This window comes from Megalobrama amblycephala, linkage group LG14 (assembly GCF_018812025.1).
Source record: "Megalobrama amblycephala isolate DHTTF-2021 linkage group LG14, ASM1881202v1, whole genome shotgun sequence".
In the NCBI taxonomy this organism is placed as follows: Eukaryota; Metazoa; Chordata; class Actinopteri; order Cypriniformes; family Xenocyprididae; genus Megalobrama; species Megalobrama amblycephala.
In genome coordinates, this window is record NC_063057.1 from 48,418,688 (window position 1) to 48,437,922 (window position 19,235).

The 19,235-nt window shown below is 38.6% G+C and overlaps 1 protein-coding gene across 1 annotated transcript in view; it reads right to left on the bottom strand.

Moving 5' to 3' along the window:
• Positions 1–1,255: 1,255 nt before the first annotated feature.
• Positions 1,256–19,235, bottom strand: part of taf3 (TAF3 RNA polymerase II, TATA box binding protein (TBP)-associated facto) — a 56,333-nt gene continuing 38,353 nt past the window's right edge. The window contains exons 3-7 of the mRNA XM_048154708.1: positions 13,270–14,984; positions 5,467–5,546; positions 3,349–3,604; positions 2,513–2,619; positions 1,256–1,835 (exon numbers count right to left, since the gene is read on the bottom strand). Coding sequence (XP_048010665.1) covers positions 1,721–1,835; positions 2,513–2,619; positions 3,349–3,604; positions 5,467–5,546; positions 13,270–14,984 — 2,273 coding nt within the window. The 3' untranslated portion in view covers positions 1,256–1,720. The remainder of the gene's footprint in view (positions 1,836–2,512; positions 2,620–3,348; positions 3,605–5,466; positions 5,547–13,269; positions 14,985–19,235) is intronic.

A 19,235-nucleotide genomic window follows, 5' to 3' on the forward strand; every position in this document is an offset into this window, starting at 1 on the left:
GTAATATAGTGCTTTTTTTGCTACTCTCTGGAATACGTTTTCTATAGTTTATGGGCATTGAATAGCTTTTCTGAGGTAAACATTGTTTACAAGCTGTTTTATCCGTGGTTGAAACACTGATTGAGCGATTGCATGAGACATGATATATTTCAGAAGGTTGTACTGGGTCTTTCAACACCCTCTGCTCTGTCAATGTTCATTCATGTTTATTTTGTACTGTAACTAGTAGTAAAGCATTCAAGCATTCGTATAGCCTATTAAAACTGAATAAAACGCCAACAATAAAAATAACTAGCTAGGTTAGCTGATTACCTTAAAAATCTGTAAATATGGCCGTCAGTTCATACTTATGATAACACTTTTTCCAATAAGCAGATGCGATATGAGACCAACGCTATCTCACAACCAATTCGTACGTATTTTACGAGGTGGCTAATTCGTACGAATTCATCCAGCGAATTCATACGGTTTGTCTAAACCCCATTGATGGGTAGATTTAGAAGTAGATCATTCGTATTAACTCAAACGTACGAATTCGTATGAATTAGCCACCTCGTAATATACGTACGAATTGCTGCGAGATTATTCATGTGACGTTCGACATAAAGTCCAGGGTTATCTGCAAACAAATCATGCTTCAAAAGATAATTTTTATCCGTATAGTCCATTCCCGTAAAGTTCACACAGGTGTCGTTATTCGCATATAACCGTTGTGTGAAAAGTACACTTGTTCATCTTTTTTTGAAATAAATGCCACTTGCTTTATGCAACACCAGACATCTTGTGCCAAAATACTTTTTGGGGCCACTTTAAGTTGCAACAATTACAATTTTGCTAGGACATGAATGAAATGGGACTTTACCTTTCGAGGATTGAGGGTTTTGTATACACAGCATATCATATTGGAATAAACAATGCCCATCTCTGGTTATTTGTTTTTTATTCAATGTGTTCTTGAAAAAAACATTTCAATGTGTAACTGACACTTCATTTATCATATTTAACTCATTCCAACCTTCATGGCAATATAAAAACATTTACAGTTCCCAAAGATAATTTGGGAGAAAAGCCATATTCAAGCCTAAAGCCAAAACCAACTGACTGAACAATACAGAAATATCACTAAGGTTAAATAATAAAATACATTTAACCTTTTATTTATTATTTTGACAGTGCTTCTGAAAACCTTTTCTGAACGAGCGGTCCACCTATCTTTACACTCCAACCCAAAACGAACGACAAGACAACAAAACAATAAGATGTGAAAAAGCAACTTTTAATTAAATCCATAGTAAAATGAAACTGCACCTCCAGTCAAAATCAATCAGAAGAACGATATTAAAAGGCCGATTATGGTACAGAATGTTTTTTTCTCCTGGGTGATTTGATGAATCAGCACATACATGGAACAACCATTAAATGAGGGCGAAGTCAGAGGTTCATTTCAAAACACATCTACTGAACAATCATGAGCTCGGTACAAAGATCATATAGACATACTGTACGATTCTCCACATAAAAAAGTAACATATACACATTTGAAATTTTCATTTTAAAAAATACATTATGATACCGGACACTGAGTTAAGTTAACCAAGTTAAAAGAAGGGCTGGGTGAAAACAAAACAAAAACAAAACGAACAAACGCAGCAAAATAGAGTTGGAAACGAATTAAGGCGAAAACAGATGAGCACGAAGACGGGAGAAAAAGAAATGTGGGTCAGTGCGCTTTGCGTTTCCTTTTTTTTGTCTTCTTGTCTTTCTTTTTGCCAGCGCATTTCACACAGAACCATGACTGGTCCTCCGGAGGGGCGGCTACAAGACCCACACATGGCCTGAAGGAGAGAGAAAGAGAGATCGATGAAGTTTTTTTTCATGATACCGATCTATATCATTCAAGCTTATGTGCCAAGTTTGCATTTTTTTCATATATTTTGACATAAATTCGAAATGGAGACTCAAAAAAGCATGTCTTTTATATACAAAAACTACTTGATCATTCTCACCATCAAAATATGTGCTTTCATCATGAAAGAGACACAATTTGTTCTCTATGCGTGTGTGTATTTTGGATCTTTGAGCGAAACGCATCAAAAAGATGATTCCCAAAAAGCTTTACAGTAATGCCAGGCAATCTAGACTCATTTTGGGTTTTTTTTTATTCGGACTTCCTCTGATTTACTTTAAAAGTGTGTGTGGCTCTTGAAATGGCATGAAAGAGAATTAGTGTAAAATAAAACAACTCTTTTAATTAACTTTTAATTAATCAAAACATACTACATTTTGTACTTATATGTCTAAAAAAGGACATGTATTGTGCACCACACGAGATGAATAAAGACATAACTGCATGACTTCACCTAAAGTCAAGATGAAATTAAACAAAGTCAGCTTCCTTATAGATTAAATGTAATTCCCATCTACAGTTTTCCTCTAAAAATGTGTCACATTACTGGAAAAAAAATGTGTTTGGTGACTGTGTAATGCGAGAGAAGCTGGAAACGGCTTTTACCAGTGATACCAGTCGTCACACTCGTCACATCCGATCATGGGACTGCCGTCGTCAGGTTTATTACATCCTGGACAAATCCAGATCTGATTACCCCATTCATCCCGAATCTGTGATGAACAAACACAAGAATCAATCAAACAAATTTGGAAAGTGTTACTTATGGCAATGGTCAAAGGGAAAAGTAAAAACAAGTGCTATTATATACTATTATATGTGTGTCACATCCTCTATCATTTCGAGTTGGAGGTCACAATAAACCATTTAAACAACGTTTTTTTTTTCCTCAGCTTAGCCCAAAATTGTAAACAATTTAGCTAAAAAATCTAGGGAAGAGCATATTAAAAAATTAAACATGCATTTCATTCTCAATTATGAAATGAAATAATGTCGACAACAATAATAATAATGATGACAATAATTTGTAATTCAGTGTATAACATTCAAAACGTGTTTCAAAGCCAAGGTCAAATTGATGAAGCAAGTCACATATTTATATAAAATACCTCTTGTACCTTAGCTTAATTATAATATGGAAAGTTTCGGCTCTAAATTCTGATTGGAAGAGCCACACAGAGCCTGATACTGATGCCTGAACTGTATATTGGCGTACTATATTACTGTAAACAGCATAAAACTAGGCTATTGAATGATATTATTTTGCAGAATTATTTATTGTGTTATTAAGAAATAATATAAATATTAAATATAATGTATAATATACATGTACTTTTTGTATTAATAAAATTGGTATTAATATTTATAATAATAATAATAAAATTAATACAATCCAATAATTAATTTCCAATAGTGTTGTCGTGTGCACATTTGAGACTTACCACGTATGCACTGACGGTCTCTGTGACGACGCTGCATCCCCGTGCTTTGGCCTGGCTGGGTGGCGGCTGAATGGGGGCGACTGGGGGCGGAGGGGGCAGGACAGGAGGAGGGCGGGGTGGAGGTGCTACAGGAGCCGGGGCAGGTGGAGGAGGAGCCGGAGGGGAACGCATCCGAGCTCCTGGACCAGACCTGGCCACTGGGGTCCGTGGTGGAGGAGGGATGGGTTCTGAATCTGGGACCACCTTACTGATCACACTGGTGAAGAAAGAGAGAGGGAGAAAGGGTTATATACAATATCATCTAATTTATTTACATGAATTGATTTGAACTGAGTTTATTGTACAACTGTTGGCTTTAACTATAATTAATAATATATATAAAAAAAAAAAAAAAAAAAAAAAAAAAAAAAAAAATATATATATATATATATATATATATATATATATATATATATATATATATATACACACACACACTTATACATTATATAAATATTAATTAATTAAATATATATAATTAAAAAAAATATCATATATTATTCTCCTGTGATGTTCAAAAAACAATATAATTACCAATTTTATAAATTGGTCAAATAAAAATATATGTGTGTGTGTGTATATTTATATATAATGTGTATATATATATATATATATATATATATATATATATATATATATATATATATATATATATATATATATATATATAAATAAAGATATTCACACTAAAGCTCTTAACAATAGGAGTAATCACCTTACCACCATTTTTGGGATGCTATACTTACGTCTTTCTGAATGCTTATATTATCTGCATTCAAATTTTAGCTAATATTTGTTAATATGTTTATCAATATATTATGGATCATTAATTATAATCTGGCAATAGAGAAGAACTTAATGCAGTTTGTATCACATGCACTTTGACTTTTAAATGCTGCCAGACATACTGATTAAACCCTGCTGTTGCCGAGTAACAGGTTGATTGACAGGATCAGAGAGAGTGGACAGCGGCGCTTGCTGTGGTATTGACCCTGAGAAGGGCGTGTCAAACGGTCAGCTCCGATTACACACACAGACACTCATTATTTATGCTTCATCTGACTGACACACACACACACACACACACACACACACCATGCACAGGACTCCCTCTCGGGGCAAAGATGGTGTGGGGTATGCCCTGTCCAGGATGTGACCTCAAGACCTTTCAAAGGTCAAAGTTGACCCGTGTCCATGTTTTCACGTGCATCAGAGGAGCTTCTGTTGAGATCTCGGAAATATTTACACTGTAACGGTCATTATTTTTTGTTATTGCTGATACAAATCAGAGCTCTTTTATCTTTTACTTTCATCACTGTTATACTATGCATCCCCAAAGTCTTTCAACCTAAAATAAAAGTAAAACATAAACAACATCTAAAGCTTTGTGTGTATGTAAATGAAATAAAACACAAAGACAGAGTTAAAAACACATTTTCCTCTTGAAAGGACTGCTGATTGTGTTTTTCTACACACCAGACTACAGGTGCAAGAAAAGAGCACAACATAGGCAACATCAGAGGCACAACACACACTCCCAGGCTGAGAATAAAGGCCATCCTGTACAAACAGACACACACTTAGACGTAAACACTAATGTTTCCTGTCCTGCATGCAGGTGGAACTGAAGAGGCTAGGAAGAAATTCAAAAACACAGACAAAACACTGTGTAGACACTATACTTTCTGAGTCTAAATCACACTGGCCATTAAAGCGACATCAGTCACGTGTAGACATTCAGGAATCAGTAATCGCCTTACCTGTAGTATGGCGCTGTGTGTGTGTGTGAGGGGGTTAAGTGGTGTGAACACTAGCGCTATTGATAGGAGTGTGCAGGAGGGGGCCATGATGTGGGGTGTGTGTGTGTGTGTGTGTGTGTGTGTGTGTGTGTGTGTGTGTGTGTTTGCCCCCCTCAAAGACCTCATGGGCCGTCTGGGACTGGTCACAAGACCCAAAGCCTGAAACTCACACCTGTACACAGACTCAGAGACTCTGACCACACAGAGAGCTGCCTGATAGTCTCAACTATTCGTGTGTGTGTGTGTGTGTGTGTGTGTGTGTGTGGGGGGGGGTACTTACATCTTGTCTTGTCCAGCGCCCACTCTGAGGGTCAGTCGGGGAATGACAGGAGATGGTGGGACAGCAGGAGAAATATCAGCCTGAACAGAGACAGAAATCATTTGAAATATACTGTATAGCAATTCCCATTTTATTATTTTTCTGGATTCTATATTTATGATTTAACAGAAATGTATCATTAAATAAAACTTCGAAAATGTAATCAATTTTCTCAAATGTAATCAATATAGCAATTTATATTAAAAAAGTTTCTTGATATATTTTTTATAAATATCAATATTGATTTATTGCTCAGCCCTCTTTGAGCTTTCGTTAATGTCGTCTATATAATAGGAATTTGCAAATGTTATACAAATTACTGATCTCAGGATAACCAATATGCTAATCAATGTAATAAATCTATTTTGTTTTGCCTGTATATTGAAACAACATTTGCATTAAAGCTGTGAATGAGAACTTTACATGTTTCTTGGTGATATCAAGTAACAAAATATTATAACGAAAAGCTCTAAAATAATCCCTAATCTATTTTGCGTCAATACTGAGTTTTAAATGAATTTTTTTTTTCTCAAAACAATGGCCTGATGGTTATATATAGCCAGTTTTGTACATTGTGCAGTAAAATGTAGCTGTCACTTCTCTTTTGAGTGCCTTCTAACAGTTCTTATGGTTGTTTACAGAATAGACAACTCACTACTGAAAAACTCAGGTACTGATAACCAAATTTTCACTGAATCCACAGAGTGTGTAGAGAATCTACTTCAGTTTTAGTTTCATATACACAAGTCATGGTGTCTCAGTTGACGACAGACGCAAAAATTAGCAGATATTAACATGTCAAACGTTGCTATCATCACACTGTAAACCCTAATGCTCAAAATAATTAATTGGTTTGAGTAGGGCAAACTCAATTAAACAAATTAGTTCAATCAAATGAACTTTTATGAGTATTTAGAACCTTTTTACTTTTGAGTTCACGAAACTGACACATTTTAAGTAATCTGAATTGTTTCATTGTTTTGAGTTTTATGAACTTGTTTCTTTTAATTTAGACAAACTCAAATTTACCTGAAACTGGGCTGTTTTTTCCCCCCCTATTTCATAGCATGCTTGGCCATGACACTCGAAAGGGAGAAGAAATGCTCAAATTAAGTGTTATATAATGTTTTTTTTTTTTTTGTGCAAGAATAATGATAAGTGGGGGATTTAGTCGTGTTTAATGCTTTGCTATACCATTTTAGAAGAGTTTCTGTTATGTGGTTTTTTTTGGGGGGTTACCATCATGGTGATGAATGGAGCATGAGCTTAGTTTGAGAAAAGGTATATAATAAATGTTCTATATTGTTCTATATACGTTAAGATTACATGATAATTTTAATTTAAATGTATGAATTAACTTTTCAAGTTAAGAGCAATTAAAATGTATGAGTACAAAACTGAAATCTGCCAGTTATAGTGCACTGTTGTCTAAAATAGCCATCACCAAACAGGTTAAACTGTTGGCATACATGATGTTCACAGCTGCAAGATGGCAGAACAGTACTAAGGTTATCACAGGGTTATGCAGGGTAGTGGGATCGTCACCATTTTCCTCATACCCACGGAATGAATACTTAAAACTGAGGTTACCCTTCCCAAAACTTGCAGTGTTGACATGATCATGAAAATCTAAAGTCAAAAGCAAGCTATTAAACTACAAATCAGCTACTAATGGGGACAAGACCACCTGGCCTCCCCTCAGATGCTCACACTTAACACAGCAGATGGACAACATAGTGTCCTGCTAATCCAGTTTAGCTAGCACCAGGGTCAGTCCTCCTGAAAGCCCTTTATGTACACACACCTCTGATGCTGGCAGTAGTGTGTCCTGTCCAAGGCCATGGAGGCGGGGAGGAACGGAGAGAGGGGTACAAACAGACCCCAGTACAGAGATAAAAACAGCAGAATGGGATGATGCACAGAACAGAGCGCATGAGAGATGGAGGAGATGATAGCATAGGGACGGATAACGCGGCGCTGGCTGAGGAGACCGGTGTAGAGTGTGTCTCGGGGGTTTTTCCGAGGCTTAACGAGAGTGAGGTGCTCTTTGTGTGTTTGTGTTGGGGAGAACCCCTGCCGCTGTGGAGCTTTTGTCCGCCCAGATCCCCCATAATGCCGCTGCACTAATTGTTTAACACAGAAACATGTCTTTTCTCTCTTTAATGTTTTTGTTTTTATTGTTGCGCCGCGCATTCATTACAAAACCTTTGTGGATTTGGAGACTCCTCCCTGTGTCTCGCTCTCTCTGTCTGTCTACCACCCCATCCTCTCTCTTTCTCTCTGTTTTTCACTTCCTTTCTTCTATGGAAAGAGGGGAACGTAAGTATCAGCAGAATTGAGAGGATGGCTGGCAGGTTGCATCATTTGGAGAGAATAGGAGCGTGAGAGGCTGTGTTAGCCGCTGCATTAGCATATATGCATGAACAAACCTGGCGAGTGACGCCAAAAAACAAAAAACAAAAAAAGCTCTGGAGGTATGCCTGCACGAGCAATTCTCGTTCTCCGATTCGCTTTCAGATCCGATCGTCCCAAATGGACGGCTTTTATGAAGCATTATAACCATTCTCCGATTCGCTTTCAGATCCGATCGTCCCAAATGGATGGCTTTTATGAAGCATTATAACCATGACTATCACACGTCTCTTCTAGCGATACATGCTTGGGAAAGAACTGCCAACCCTGATTGCTACTATATACGGGTTACACTATACTGGGGATATACAAGGGCTGCAACTCTAAACTGCCATAAAAGATTTATCAGCAGTTTGTACTTCAGTTGATTAGAGGAGCTCTTGAGTTAACGCTGGACTTGGCACAATGAACTTTAGACTGCCGTGTTAATCTATGGAAAACTCAGACGAGAGAATCGGGCAAAACAAACTTGTTTCACCTGGTACCAGTGTTTCCTGCTCTGCTATTCAACAATGGCGCTGCATAATCAACAGTGCCACGGCAAAATAAATTATATTTAACCCGAGTTGTGACTTTGCAGTCTGAATTGAATGTGATGAAATAGAAAGAGTGGGTAGCACAAAATAATACAAAGGCAATAAACAGACTTCTAAAAATGAGTTTTGCTTCAGGACCTAGATTTTACTTTGGGATCAACAGGTGACCCAACACAGTAACTAAAGGGCAAGAATGATTTTATCCATTAGGAACTGACCTCAGCCAGAACGGAGGGAGATGGATGGGCTACAAGGCGGTGAGAAGTAAGTAATTTTAGATTTTTAACAGTCATTACAGTTGTAGTTTTAAAACAACTTCACATTGCAACATCTCCCAATTGGAAGAACAGCACCTGTGTTTTCTTACCACAGTAGGGCAATGGGGAACAGCCTTCCAAAACAGAAGCAAGTACAGACCTCTCAACCTCCCCAAGGAAGGAGCCAAGGCCATGTGTCTTGACGATAAGGCCCATGTACGTGTGTGTGCGCGTCTGTAAGAGCGAACGTGTGTGCACACTCAGGGTGACCCACAATAGCAGGACGAGATAGTACTATCTGCTTATGTTAATTAGTCTTTAAGTGGTTGAGGAGGTGGCAGCAATGTCTTTCTCCCTAAAAGTGCCCCGTCCTACTTAACCTACTCCTATCACGATTAGGCCCGCTCATTCAAACGCGCACCGCACGCGCACCCAACATAAATGGCTGCGGGATCGCGCAAATTGATTAATCAGCTTCTAAATGGATGTAAAGTGCTGTAGCTAGCGTGACCCGGAGACCGGCGTCACTCTTTAAAAGAGCTATGAGCTAAGGAAGCGATAACGAAAAAGTGAAAAAGGAACTCTCGAAATTTTACAAGAGTGTAATACCATAAAGCACAATACAATTAAATATGTTACAAAGGTCCTTTTTGTGTCATTTAGTAAAGAGTCAGTGTTCAATAGGAGTGGAGTTTAGAGAGATGGTGCTAAGTCAAAATGCATAGCTTTCATAGACAATTTTTAAACTAAACGGTTTAATCAAAGGGGTAAATGTAAGGCCCATGGTCAGCTCTTACCTTTACTGTTCATACCAATGACCTTAATCACTGCATTTGAAAAATATGTAATGTAGTTATGGCATTCATGTCATCCCTGGAATGTCAGATCAGGTGCCGGATGCATAAACCGATAAAACTAGTTTTACAAGTTAGACATCAAAGACTGTTCATATTTTTTTTTTTTAAGTCAGTTACATTAAAACATAGATTGATCTAATTTGATACCAAAAAGTAAGACTGATTGCCCCTTGGCTAACTGCTAGTTGGTCATATGAGTTCTTTAGACAATGTCTTAACATAATGACTACGTTTATGCAACTGGGTATAAGCACAAAGTATATCTTGGCCATCATGGAATACCCTTCATTACTGATAGGATTGGGAGCTGAGAACTAGTTCTTATTCACAACAGCTTAACTTTTTTAAAGAATACTGGACATTCATGATATTTGGTTCCTTAAACAGTTGAATTGATTAGAGAAGTTTTTGACTTGTTGGTACTTGGATCATGTCAATTAGACTTCTGGGCCATTTACTATTGTTGTGTTGTGCATACTTCAACAACGTGTTTACATTCGAGTGCGAGCGTTTTTGCATCGTATTTTGCCATGCTAACACAGGTTGATACTGTCTACACTGGACATGTCAAAGTGAACAATCCAAATCCAGTTATCCTCTTGTTAGAAGTAGCGCAAGCACGTAGAGCATGTCAGAAATAGAATGGGGCATACTTTTTTATTGTTGGTGACTTGTCGAGCCAAATCCAGTGTAGACAGAATCACTAATTATGAGTAACATCGTGTCCGGTGTAGCAGTGGTGTAAATTATTTAAGAAAATGTAATTAGTATCTTTTTGGCTACTTTGTATTTTGAGTATCAAAGATATTAGCAACTTTTACTCTCTACTCGACTACATTTTTGAGTAAGTATATGTACTCTTTACTCCAATACATTTGGTAACAAGTAATGCAATTACATTTTGCATGGCATCTAATTTTTTCAGAAGCAGTTTATTTATGTTACAAAACAATCAATCGCCATCTACAGGCCATTGCTTGTACTACATCTTTTGCGGTTTTCCCTTACCCAAACTTCTCAACTACTTTGTGCCAATGTGAGTAGGTAGTTGCTGAATCGCCGGTGCTTTTTTATTTGAGATGAGGACATGGCTGCAGCCGGCTGAACATGGTTAACATTATTTTATTTATTCATTATACTGAAGAGACCATTTTTGAAAGATATTTGTTTACTCATGCCCTTTTTGAGCACTTGAGCACCGAGACTCAAGTGTCTATAGATGAGGCTGTTGTGTCGATTGCAAAATTGAGGTGTTATATTTCGACTTTAAAAAATAAACACATGATTGCTCTCCTCACAAACCAACCATTTCTTGTTTTTCATTAGCATGTCTCTTAAAGGGATAGTTCAACCAAAAATGAAAATTCTATCATTTACTCACCCTCAAGTTGTTCAAAATCTGTATAATTTTCTTTGTTCTGTTGAACACAAAGGAAGATATTTTGAAGAATGTGTTAAACTGAATTGTTTTGGGGCACCATTGACTTTCATAGTAGTTTGTTTCATTTTTGAATGAACTATCCCTTTAAGTGTTGAGGACTAGTGCATCTTTGAGTCTACGTTTAGTATGAGTAAAATACTTAAGTACTGATCAGATAATCTAAGACTTTTACTCAAGTGACATTGAAAATGGAGCCTTGTAAATTGTAACGGAGACATTTTTGCTGTAAGTTATGTGTACTTTTACTTAAGTATGGTTTTCAAGTACTCTTTATACACCTCTACTGTGGAAACAGTCTACTTTTACTTTTAGTTTTACTTTTTGGCTGACATCGCTTTCTCGAACCACATGTTACATAGAGACCATTTTTCATGATCTGGTAAATTACAATGAATGAAAAATTTACAGTGAAAAAAAATCCTGGTCTGTTTTTATTTTTTAAATTGAATTGTGTTTTTGCTTAAATTGAATACGCCATTTCAATAAGACAAACATATGAAGTGGGCTGCAAAAACCATTTCATTTGGACTTTTCAACCATTTACCCTTGTTTTCAAGTGAGCAACTAAGGACTAAGTAAAGACTAAGGACCCACTACAAGAAAATATGGCCTAATCTCTTTTGCTTCTTTCCATCTCTCTCTACATTGTATCATTTGTCTCCTCTTTTGCACCATCTCTTCTCTCTCTCCACCATCATTCTCTCTCAATTTCTGTAATTCAGTGTTTGGTGGCAGTAGTTCGAAGCAGTTCTCAGGAAACAGCGCTGGATGTTGTGGTTAAGGTCCAGAGATAGCAGATTGCATTGTGGTCCCACAGCATTGGCATTGTGGCTGGATTTGTCCGGTTTTATGTAAACGCAATACTCTTTTCACCTGAACTAATACAACCAGTGGCGTAAAGCCCCTTACTGCTACCGACGGCATTTTTCTGCTAATCTCTACGGATTTAAGTCCCTTGCACACATACCTCAGGCCAACGACTGATAACCCCCCCAGCTCCCCACCCCCTCAGCTCTCTCCCTCTCTCTTTTTCCTCCTTCCTCTCACTCTCTTGTCTCTTTTTCTTTTCTCCTGGATGGCAGCAAAGCAGCCTTGCAAAAAATTAAAGTGATGGAAAGATTTAAGCAGGTGGAGAACGAGAGAAATCACTTTCTCAATCCCATCTCCCAGCGGCAGCAGGAGACAGAGAAAAAGATGGAGAGAAAAAGAGTGCGGGGGTCAGGGATTCAGGTAACGAAAGAAAAAGAGACAGAAAGCAGGAAAAATGGAATTCTGCAGCAGTCCAAATCAATTCAAGCTGCTCTGATGTGGTGTACATACATTATCACTGTCGTTGGAAAGTGAAAAGCGATTGGAGGATGAGTTTGATAAAGAAGAACTAACACTCTCTTTCCCTCAAGCTCTTTTGCAGACACACATACATATAAACGCTCTAAAATGGGATATGAATTGGGTAAACAGAGGCTTTGAGGTGTATTATCCCTTGTTTGATTTGCACACAGATTGATAGTCTATTGTGTATGTGTGTGTGTGCACAGGGGCTCCATGCAAGGAGCAGGATTCCAGGGACAAATCGACCGGAAAAGACGGAAATGTAAATGTAGCTCAGCGATCTACCTCTGATCTCAAAGGTACACACACAAGGAGACAAAAACAGAAAGATACACACACACAGCGAGGCCAGCTAGTAAATCTATCTGTGCGACTCCCTTGTGTCTTGCATTATTGATGCTGCACCTGATAGTCATATTGAATTCATGTGGAAGTTTTATGAATGGCCCATGGCCTTATGTAGTTGGCGTTCAATGATGATTACATCATAGTTGCGTATGAAAAGCTGCAAACGCGACGCAAAGCTACGTTACACATAACCCTTGTTATCGTGTTTCACTCAGAAATATAAGTTTACAATAGTATAATTTTTAAAAGTAGTCACAAATATTGTCACATTTTTCATACAATAATCAAACATGTTCTCCTAAAATGGCCACCTCTGTCAAATTCAGCACAGTTTGGGAAGGTTTTTACTGTCCATTACTATCTATACTACTATATCTATATCTACTACGTACTACTATATTTACTATCTTTATCATTTGGGGGCATTTTCTAGTCTTATGCAATGTAGCTACTGTTGCTACTTTCATTAATAGACTGTAGTGTAGCTTTTCGTGTAACTGTAAGAGGGCAGCTTGACTGTTGAAAAGTAGCTTTCCCAACACCGCGTGAGACCAGGGACTTGAAGTGCTAGGGAGTCTTACCATTAAACTTTGTTTCTCAAGTTTTGGCTTGTCTTTCTCCTTTTCCTTCGTCTTTTCTTTCTTCTCTTTGTCTTTTTTCTTCTCCTCTTTATCTCGCTCCTTCTCCCTTGCCCGTTCCTTCTCCCGTTCCTTTTCCCGCTCCTTCTCTCTATCTTTCTCCTTCTCTTTTTTCTTCTTCTTCTCTTTCTTGTCCTTCTTCTTGTCTTTGTCTTTGCTCTTGGTATCCTTGGTGTGGGGGAACAATTTATCAGGGAGTATTGGTGGCAAAGGGGGCAACATTGATGGGACTCTTAAGCAGGTCTGGGGGCTGAACAGTGGGCTGGTGGCGGCAACGGCAGCGGCGACATCTTTGGTTACTTGAGATATCCTCTTCTCATCCTTCCCTCGCTCCTTGCCCTTGTCTCGTTTCTCTTTCTCTTTCTTGCTTTTCTCTTTATCTTTCTTCTTGTCCTTGTGTTTGTCCTTTTCTTTCTTCCCGCCAATGCCGTCTCTCCGCTCTTCACCTCCAACTCCAAGCGATAGCTCCGGCCAGGGGATCTTGGTCTCCTCCACCTGCCCTCGCTCCTTTTCCCGCTTCTTCTCCTTACTTTTATCCTTGTTCTTTCCTTTCTCTTTGCCCTTCTCCTTGAGTCGCTCCTTGTCTTTCTTCTTCAACTTGACCCTGATGTCTTTCTTGATTTTTTTCTTCATAAGAATAGCAGTAGTTGGGTCTTTCCGTTCCTGGGGTGGTTTGAGAGGTGGCGGCGGCGTAGGAGGCGAGTCAGGTGGGGACGACAGGTAAGAGGGCTCCGGAGGTGAAAGACTTGGGGCCTGAACTGGCTTTTGACCCTGATTGGCTTTCCGAATGACCTCGTCTATAGAGTCATCCATCGTCCAGCGGTTGGGTGGGTTGAGATGTGGGGGAAGTGGTGGAAGCGGATGTTTTCCGGTGAGAGCTTGTGGAGGTTTGACATGGCTAAGTGTAAGTGCAGGTTTGGGTGCAGGTTTTGGAGGGTTTGTCCCCTCACTGTCTGAGTCCGAGTCATAAGCAAATGGGTCTGATGTGCCATCTCCACCCGCACAAGCGCGAGCAATCACAGCAGCAATAGAGTTCTCAATATCCTCGTCTCCTGTATCATGACCTCTGAACTGGCCATCGCGAGAACTATCATCTCCGAGAGGTCCGGCCCAACCACGCCCAGCTGCACTCAAATGGGCAGGACTGGGCCGTGGGCTGCGGGGGCTTTTGGGCCTACCGGGTGACCTCTTCCCAGCCTTTTGATTGGTCTTCGGTGGGGTCAACGCAAGCGCTCGCCCCAATATTCCAGTGGGAGCAGAGCTACCCCCTCTTTTGGGTGATTTGTTCTTCTGCCGTGCAGGAGAGGGCGAGGGCAGTTTGGGCTTGTGTCCAGGTGTAGGAGGTGCCACAGGAGGTCTGGGTAATTCGGGGGAGAGGGGAGGGGAGGGAGAATGGGGCATGTGTTGGGAGTTGAGGGAACTGAGGGGTTCCCGTGGCTCGTAACACCATTCAGGGCTAACGCCAGGTTTGGTGCTTAGGCGGGGTCTCTTGGCGGCAGGCAATAGACCCTCAGGTCTGGGACTCTGTCCGCCATGACGACTAAGCCAGTTCTCATCATTCTCCTCTTCCTCAACATCCTCTTCCTCACCCAAGGAGACTTGCATGGCCTCGGCAGAAGTGCCCATATCTGCAGGAACCGGTTCCTCCTCTTCCTCATCTGCCAGAAAGAAATATACAAAATATTAATATCACAGGTTTAAAATAAATCAAATGCAACCAGAATATCCAAAAGAGCTTAAAAACAGGATCAAGATATGATGTACGCCAGACTGAAAGCTCACATGCACTGCAGTCAACACACCACAAATAACCAACCTTATTTAGTATAGTAAATAATAATAAATAAAATAGATAATAAGAACATAGCGGGGAAAAATAAGACAAAGTCAGAATGTTGAAAATGAGCAATATTAACAGAGAGGGAACATTTCAGGGTGGAATAGAGGGTGGATATCAGAGCAAAAGATCAAAATCATCCACACCTGATTACACAGCAGATCAACAGAGCGAACAAGATACACACACACAAAATCAGACCCACATCCAAGTGTGGAAGCAATCTCTGGTTAAATCAAACTTTTTTAATGTCTCCAAGCACTCCTAATGCGCACACACACTCACACACTACACACTAGGGTGGTGTGATACCAGTTAACCAGTGGTAATCTGGCCACTGCAACTCTCTGCACCACAATGGATGACAGGAAGTGCAGGCAGAGCCCTCTGACACTCTCTATTATAAATAGTGTAATCTATATGGTAATATTGTTGTATTCTATAAGCGCAGAATGGGGATAAGATAACATTGTGACTTTAGGCTTTCTTCCGGCCGGTGGAATGGTAATAGTTATCAAAGGTTATTTGGGAATGACACGCCGGCTGCTCTCTGATTGGCTGTGGCCGGTTATTTATGATACGAATTATGATAAAGATGATGTCTCTTCTGCGTTGGTCGCTCTCCCTCTCCTCGGCCCTTTTGCACAATAAATTGCTATCGTTAATCACGGGAAGGCTTTGTGCCGGCGTGATTACCGTGCCAGCGCCGTAATAAGAATTTTTATTTAAAGGAAGAATATGGATTTGTCATCACCTCCTCAGCGTGAAGTAAAGTGACAGTATTTCACAACGCTGACATTTAATTTGTATGGAAAAAAAGGAAAAGCAGCATGGGTGATATTTGCATTTTATGGCTCTATCCTCTGTTTCCTTTCTTCTTGGAATAGAAGTACTCTCTCTTTTCTCTCATACAATTGGACATTTCCACGAACAAGGTACAAAATAGGGTCTGAAACTCTTAAAAATGAAGTCATTTTTTTTCTTTGACCAAATGGCCAGTGAAAATAGGTGCTTGACCTTTAGAAAATGTTGGTTGTCCACCTCATGAGGTCAAACTAAATATTATTGTAGCCATTTTATTTTACATTTATTTCATACGAGTTGAAAAACTAAACAGAGACAGTGTTGAAAAGTTTGATTTCAGCTCATCACTCACTGGTTTGCATCTTTTTTCAATGACTTTTCAATAACTAACAAGGTTTAGCTTGGCGAATGTTGATAAAAATAAATTAAAAAATTAATAATCAAAAACGAAACGATTCTAATCATTATTTACATAACTGCCATGCTTTAGAAAGTTCCTTTCGGTGTCACAACGGTATGTTAAATTTTTCGCAATAGGGTTTTAATCATGTGGCAACAGGGTTAAGCCCAAAATTCAGATAATAGCAAAGAATCAGATTTTCAGTAATAAAAATTTGACTAATTAGGTGGGATGGATACAGAAATTTGATGCATTTAAAACTACCTGCTTTTCATTGTATGTCAATAATATGTTAAATAATAGTTAATCTAATACATCTAAGTTCTCAGTACACATAGTATTTGTGCTTGTAATGCTTTAAATAAGCAAATGACACCATTAAACCATTACATATGAAAATCAGCATGTGTTTGAAACCAGTGCTCATGGGAGGGATTGAAATGAGAGATATCTGAAAAAGTGTGTGATAATTTTCAGACGTCAGGCCTCTACTTGTTCGTCCAGCAGAGAAACGGCTCCGTTTTCACTTGCAGCCAGTTTCTCTTTCATCTGATATCAAAAATTACCCCCCTCCCCCTTCCCATTTCATTTGGCACTGCCGAAGAAAAGCACGGATTTGTACACTTGCACACATAAACACACGGCGCTTAATTGATTGTGTCACTTACAAATGCGAATAAGACTAAAGACAGGGAGTGATAACGGGAGAAAGCCACTGCGCCAAAAATGGTACATGGGAATGAAAACAAGCTTACACACACATTGTGAAGTAATTAAAATGGATAGATAAGGAAGAGAGTGAATGAAAAGAGAGAGAGCTGTCAATTTACTGAGTCCAATGCCTGATGCAACTAACCAGCTTTCTCATACTGATACACACACATACACACACACACAAACACAAATAGTTAGGTATGGTAAGGGGGGGTTGGGGATTGACTCATATCACTTTCATTAAAATCTCCCACACCCCTCCTTCTGTGGTACATTAAAAAGGAAAAGTTGGATTAAGGCCTACTGCAATTAAAGGCAGCTCGTTTATTGGGGGCTCCAATCAATGGAGAGCGCGAGAAGCGGGCTAAACGAGACGAGATAAGATGCGTTTAATGTTCCAATTCCGCACAGCCTCTGTGTGGGACGATTACTAACATCTGAGAGCGTCTTGTGTGCGTGTGCAAAAAAAAAAAAAAAAAAAAAAAAAAAATTCAACCTGTAGGTGTGTTTAATAGAGGAATCATCTACACCACAAATATTTTAAGGTATGGTTTCTAGGTGATTTTGTTTTGGAACCTTCAGAAAACTTTAACTCGATTTTTCTCAAAATAGACTTTATCGACTTCAAACAGGTGTCGCTCATCCAGTTTTTGCCTGATTCCAACAAATCATACATCATTTTTAACAAAAATAAAATCTCATTTTTGAAAATGTGTTCATTGTGACATTTTCCCAGCACGGGATATACATATAAAATAATAAAAGGCAAAACAGTATTGCTTTATAAGATCAGCCATCATAGCTGTAATCAGCTAAACATTCTATATTGATGCATCTCTAATTAGCCTTAAACATGGTGCATAAAAACAGTGATTTAACAAAGGAAAAACCTGCCTGGTGTGAAATAAATAGGAACAGAAGTAAGAGTTTGCCATGACTTTGACCTTGTCTGCAGTATCTATCTTAAACACACACAAATGTACCGCCGGCCTTCTGTCCTGCAGCGTCTCCTTGCTCTTACGACCTTCACGTCCGGCAGGGGAAACTTCTGCACGCTTCCGGCTGTAAGTTATTCAAGAATAAGCTTTGAATAATTGTCCCGCAATATGAGTCTCTCTGATTAATTGCCTGAGATAAGAGCAGCTTCTCTCTCGTTCTGTGGCTCCCGCGCTCACTGCAGGGCCCTGCCTAGTATCCTAATCACAACACACACGTTTATCTGAGAGTGTGGAGATCCAGCTTTGCTTGGGTTAACATGCAAGAGTAGGTTTAACATAGAATTGAGCAAAATATAAAGGGAAGCACAATAATAGCAAGTATCAAAGTGTACATGAATCTGCTGTAGGAGAGGGCAGTATAACCAAACACACAACATGATTAATTGTATATGCGGGCAGCCATACTATCACCTAAATATTATATATTTTAGCTTTGATATATAAATAATTCCACAAATTAATACATAAAAATATAGAATTTATTTTCATTCATAGAATTATAAAGAACAAGATTAATATGTAAATTCTATATTATAATTTATATGATATATTTTTGGATAATTCTGTGAATTTTAAACTTCACAAATGAAGGTAACTTAAAGATATGATTATTCATGACATTAATATATGAATGAAGTCAGGCTTTAGCACAAAACAATTTTACGATATAACACTTCAGCTAAAAAAAAAAGAAAAGAAACGGCTGTTCTAAAATAGCTAATATATGCACACGTGACCTCATATAAGTTTAATTCTACAATAATCGGAAGTTGTGTCATTGTTTGGTGACTGCAAAAAACGTTTTAAAATAAATCAAATGCTCATTTTGATATAAATAATATTCCAAATCTTCTACTAGAATACCTTTCTATCGTTGGTATATACTATCATTCTGTCTAGCTACAATATATTGTGTTGTAACTACAAATAAAAGTTTAAATTCAGAGTGAAAACTAACTTTAAAGTCATAAAACAGGAAATGCACACAAACATATACAATGATAAAGGCAGTGAAAATGTATTTACACATCAAAATTCTTCCTTGATGCTGGTTTGCCTAAAAACAGAACAGTTTTTCCATCCAGAAAAAAAACCCATACAAAACAGGTGTGCGGAAAGAGACGGAAACACAAAAGTTTACTGATAAACACACAGG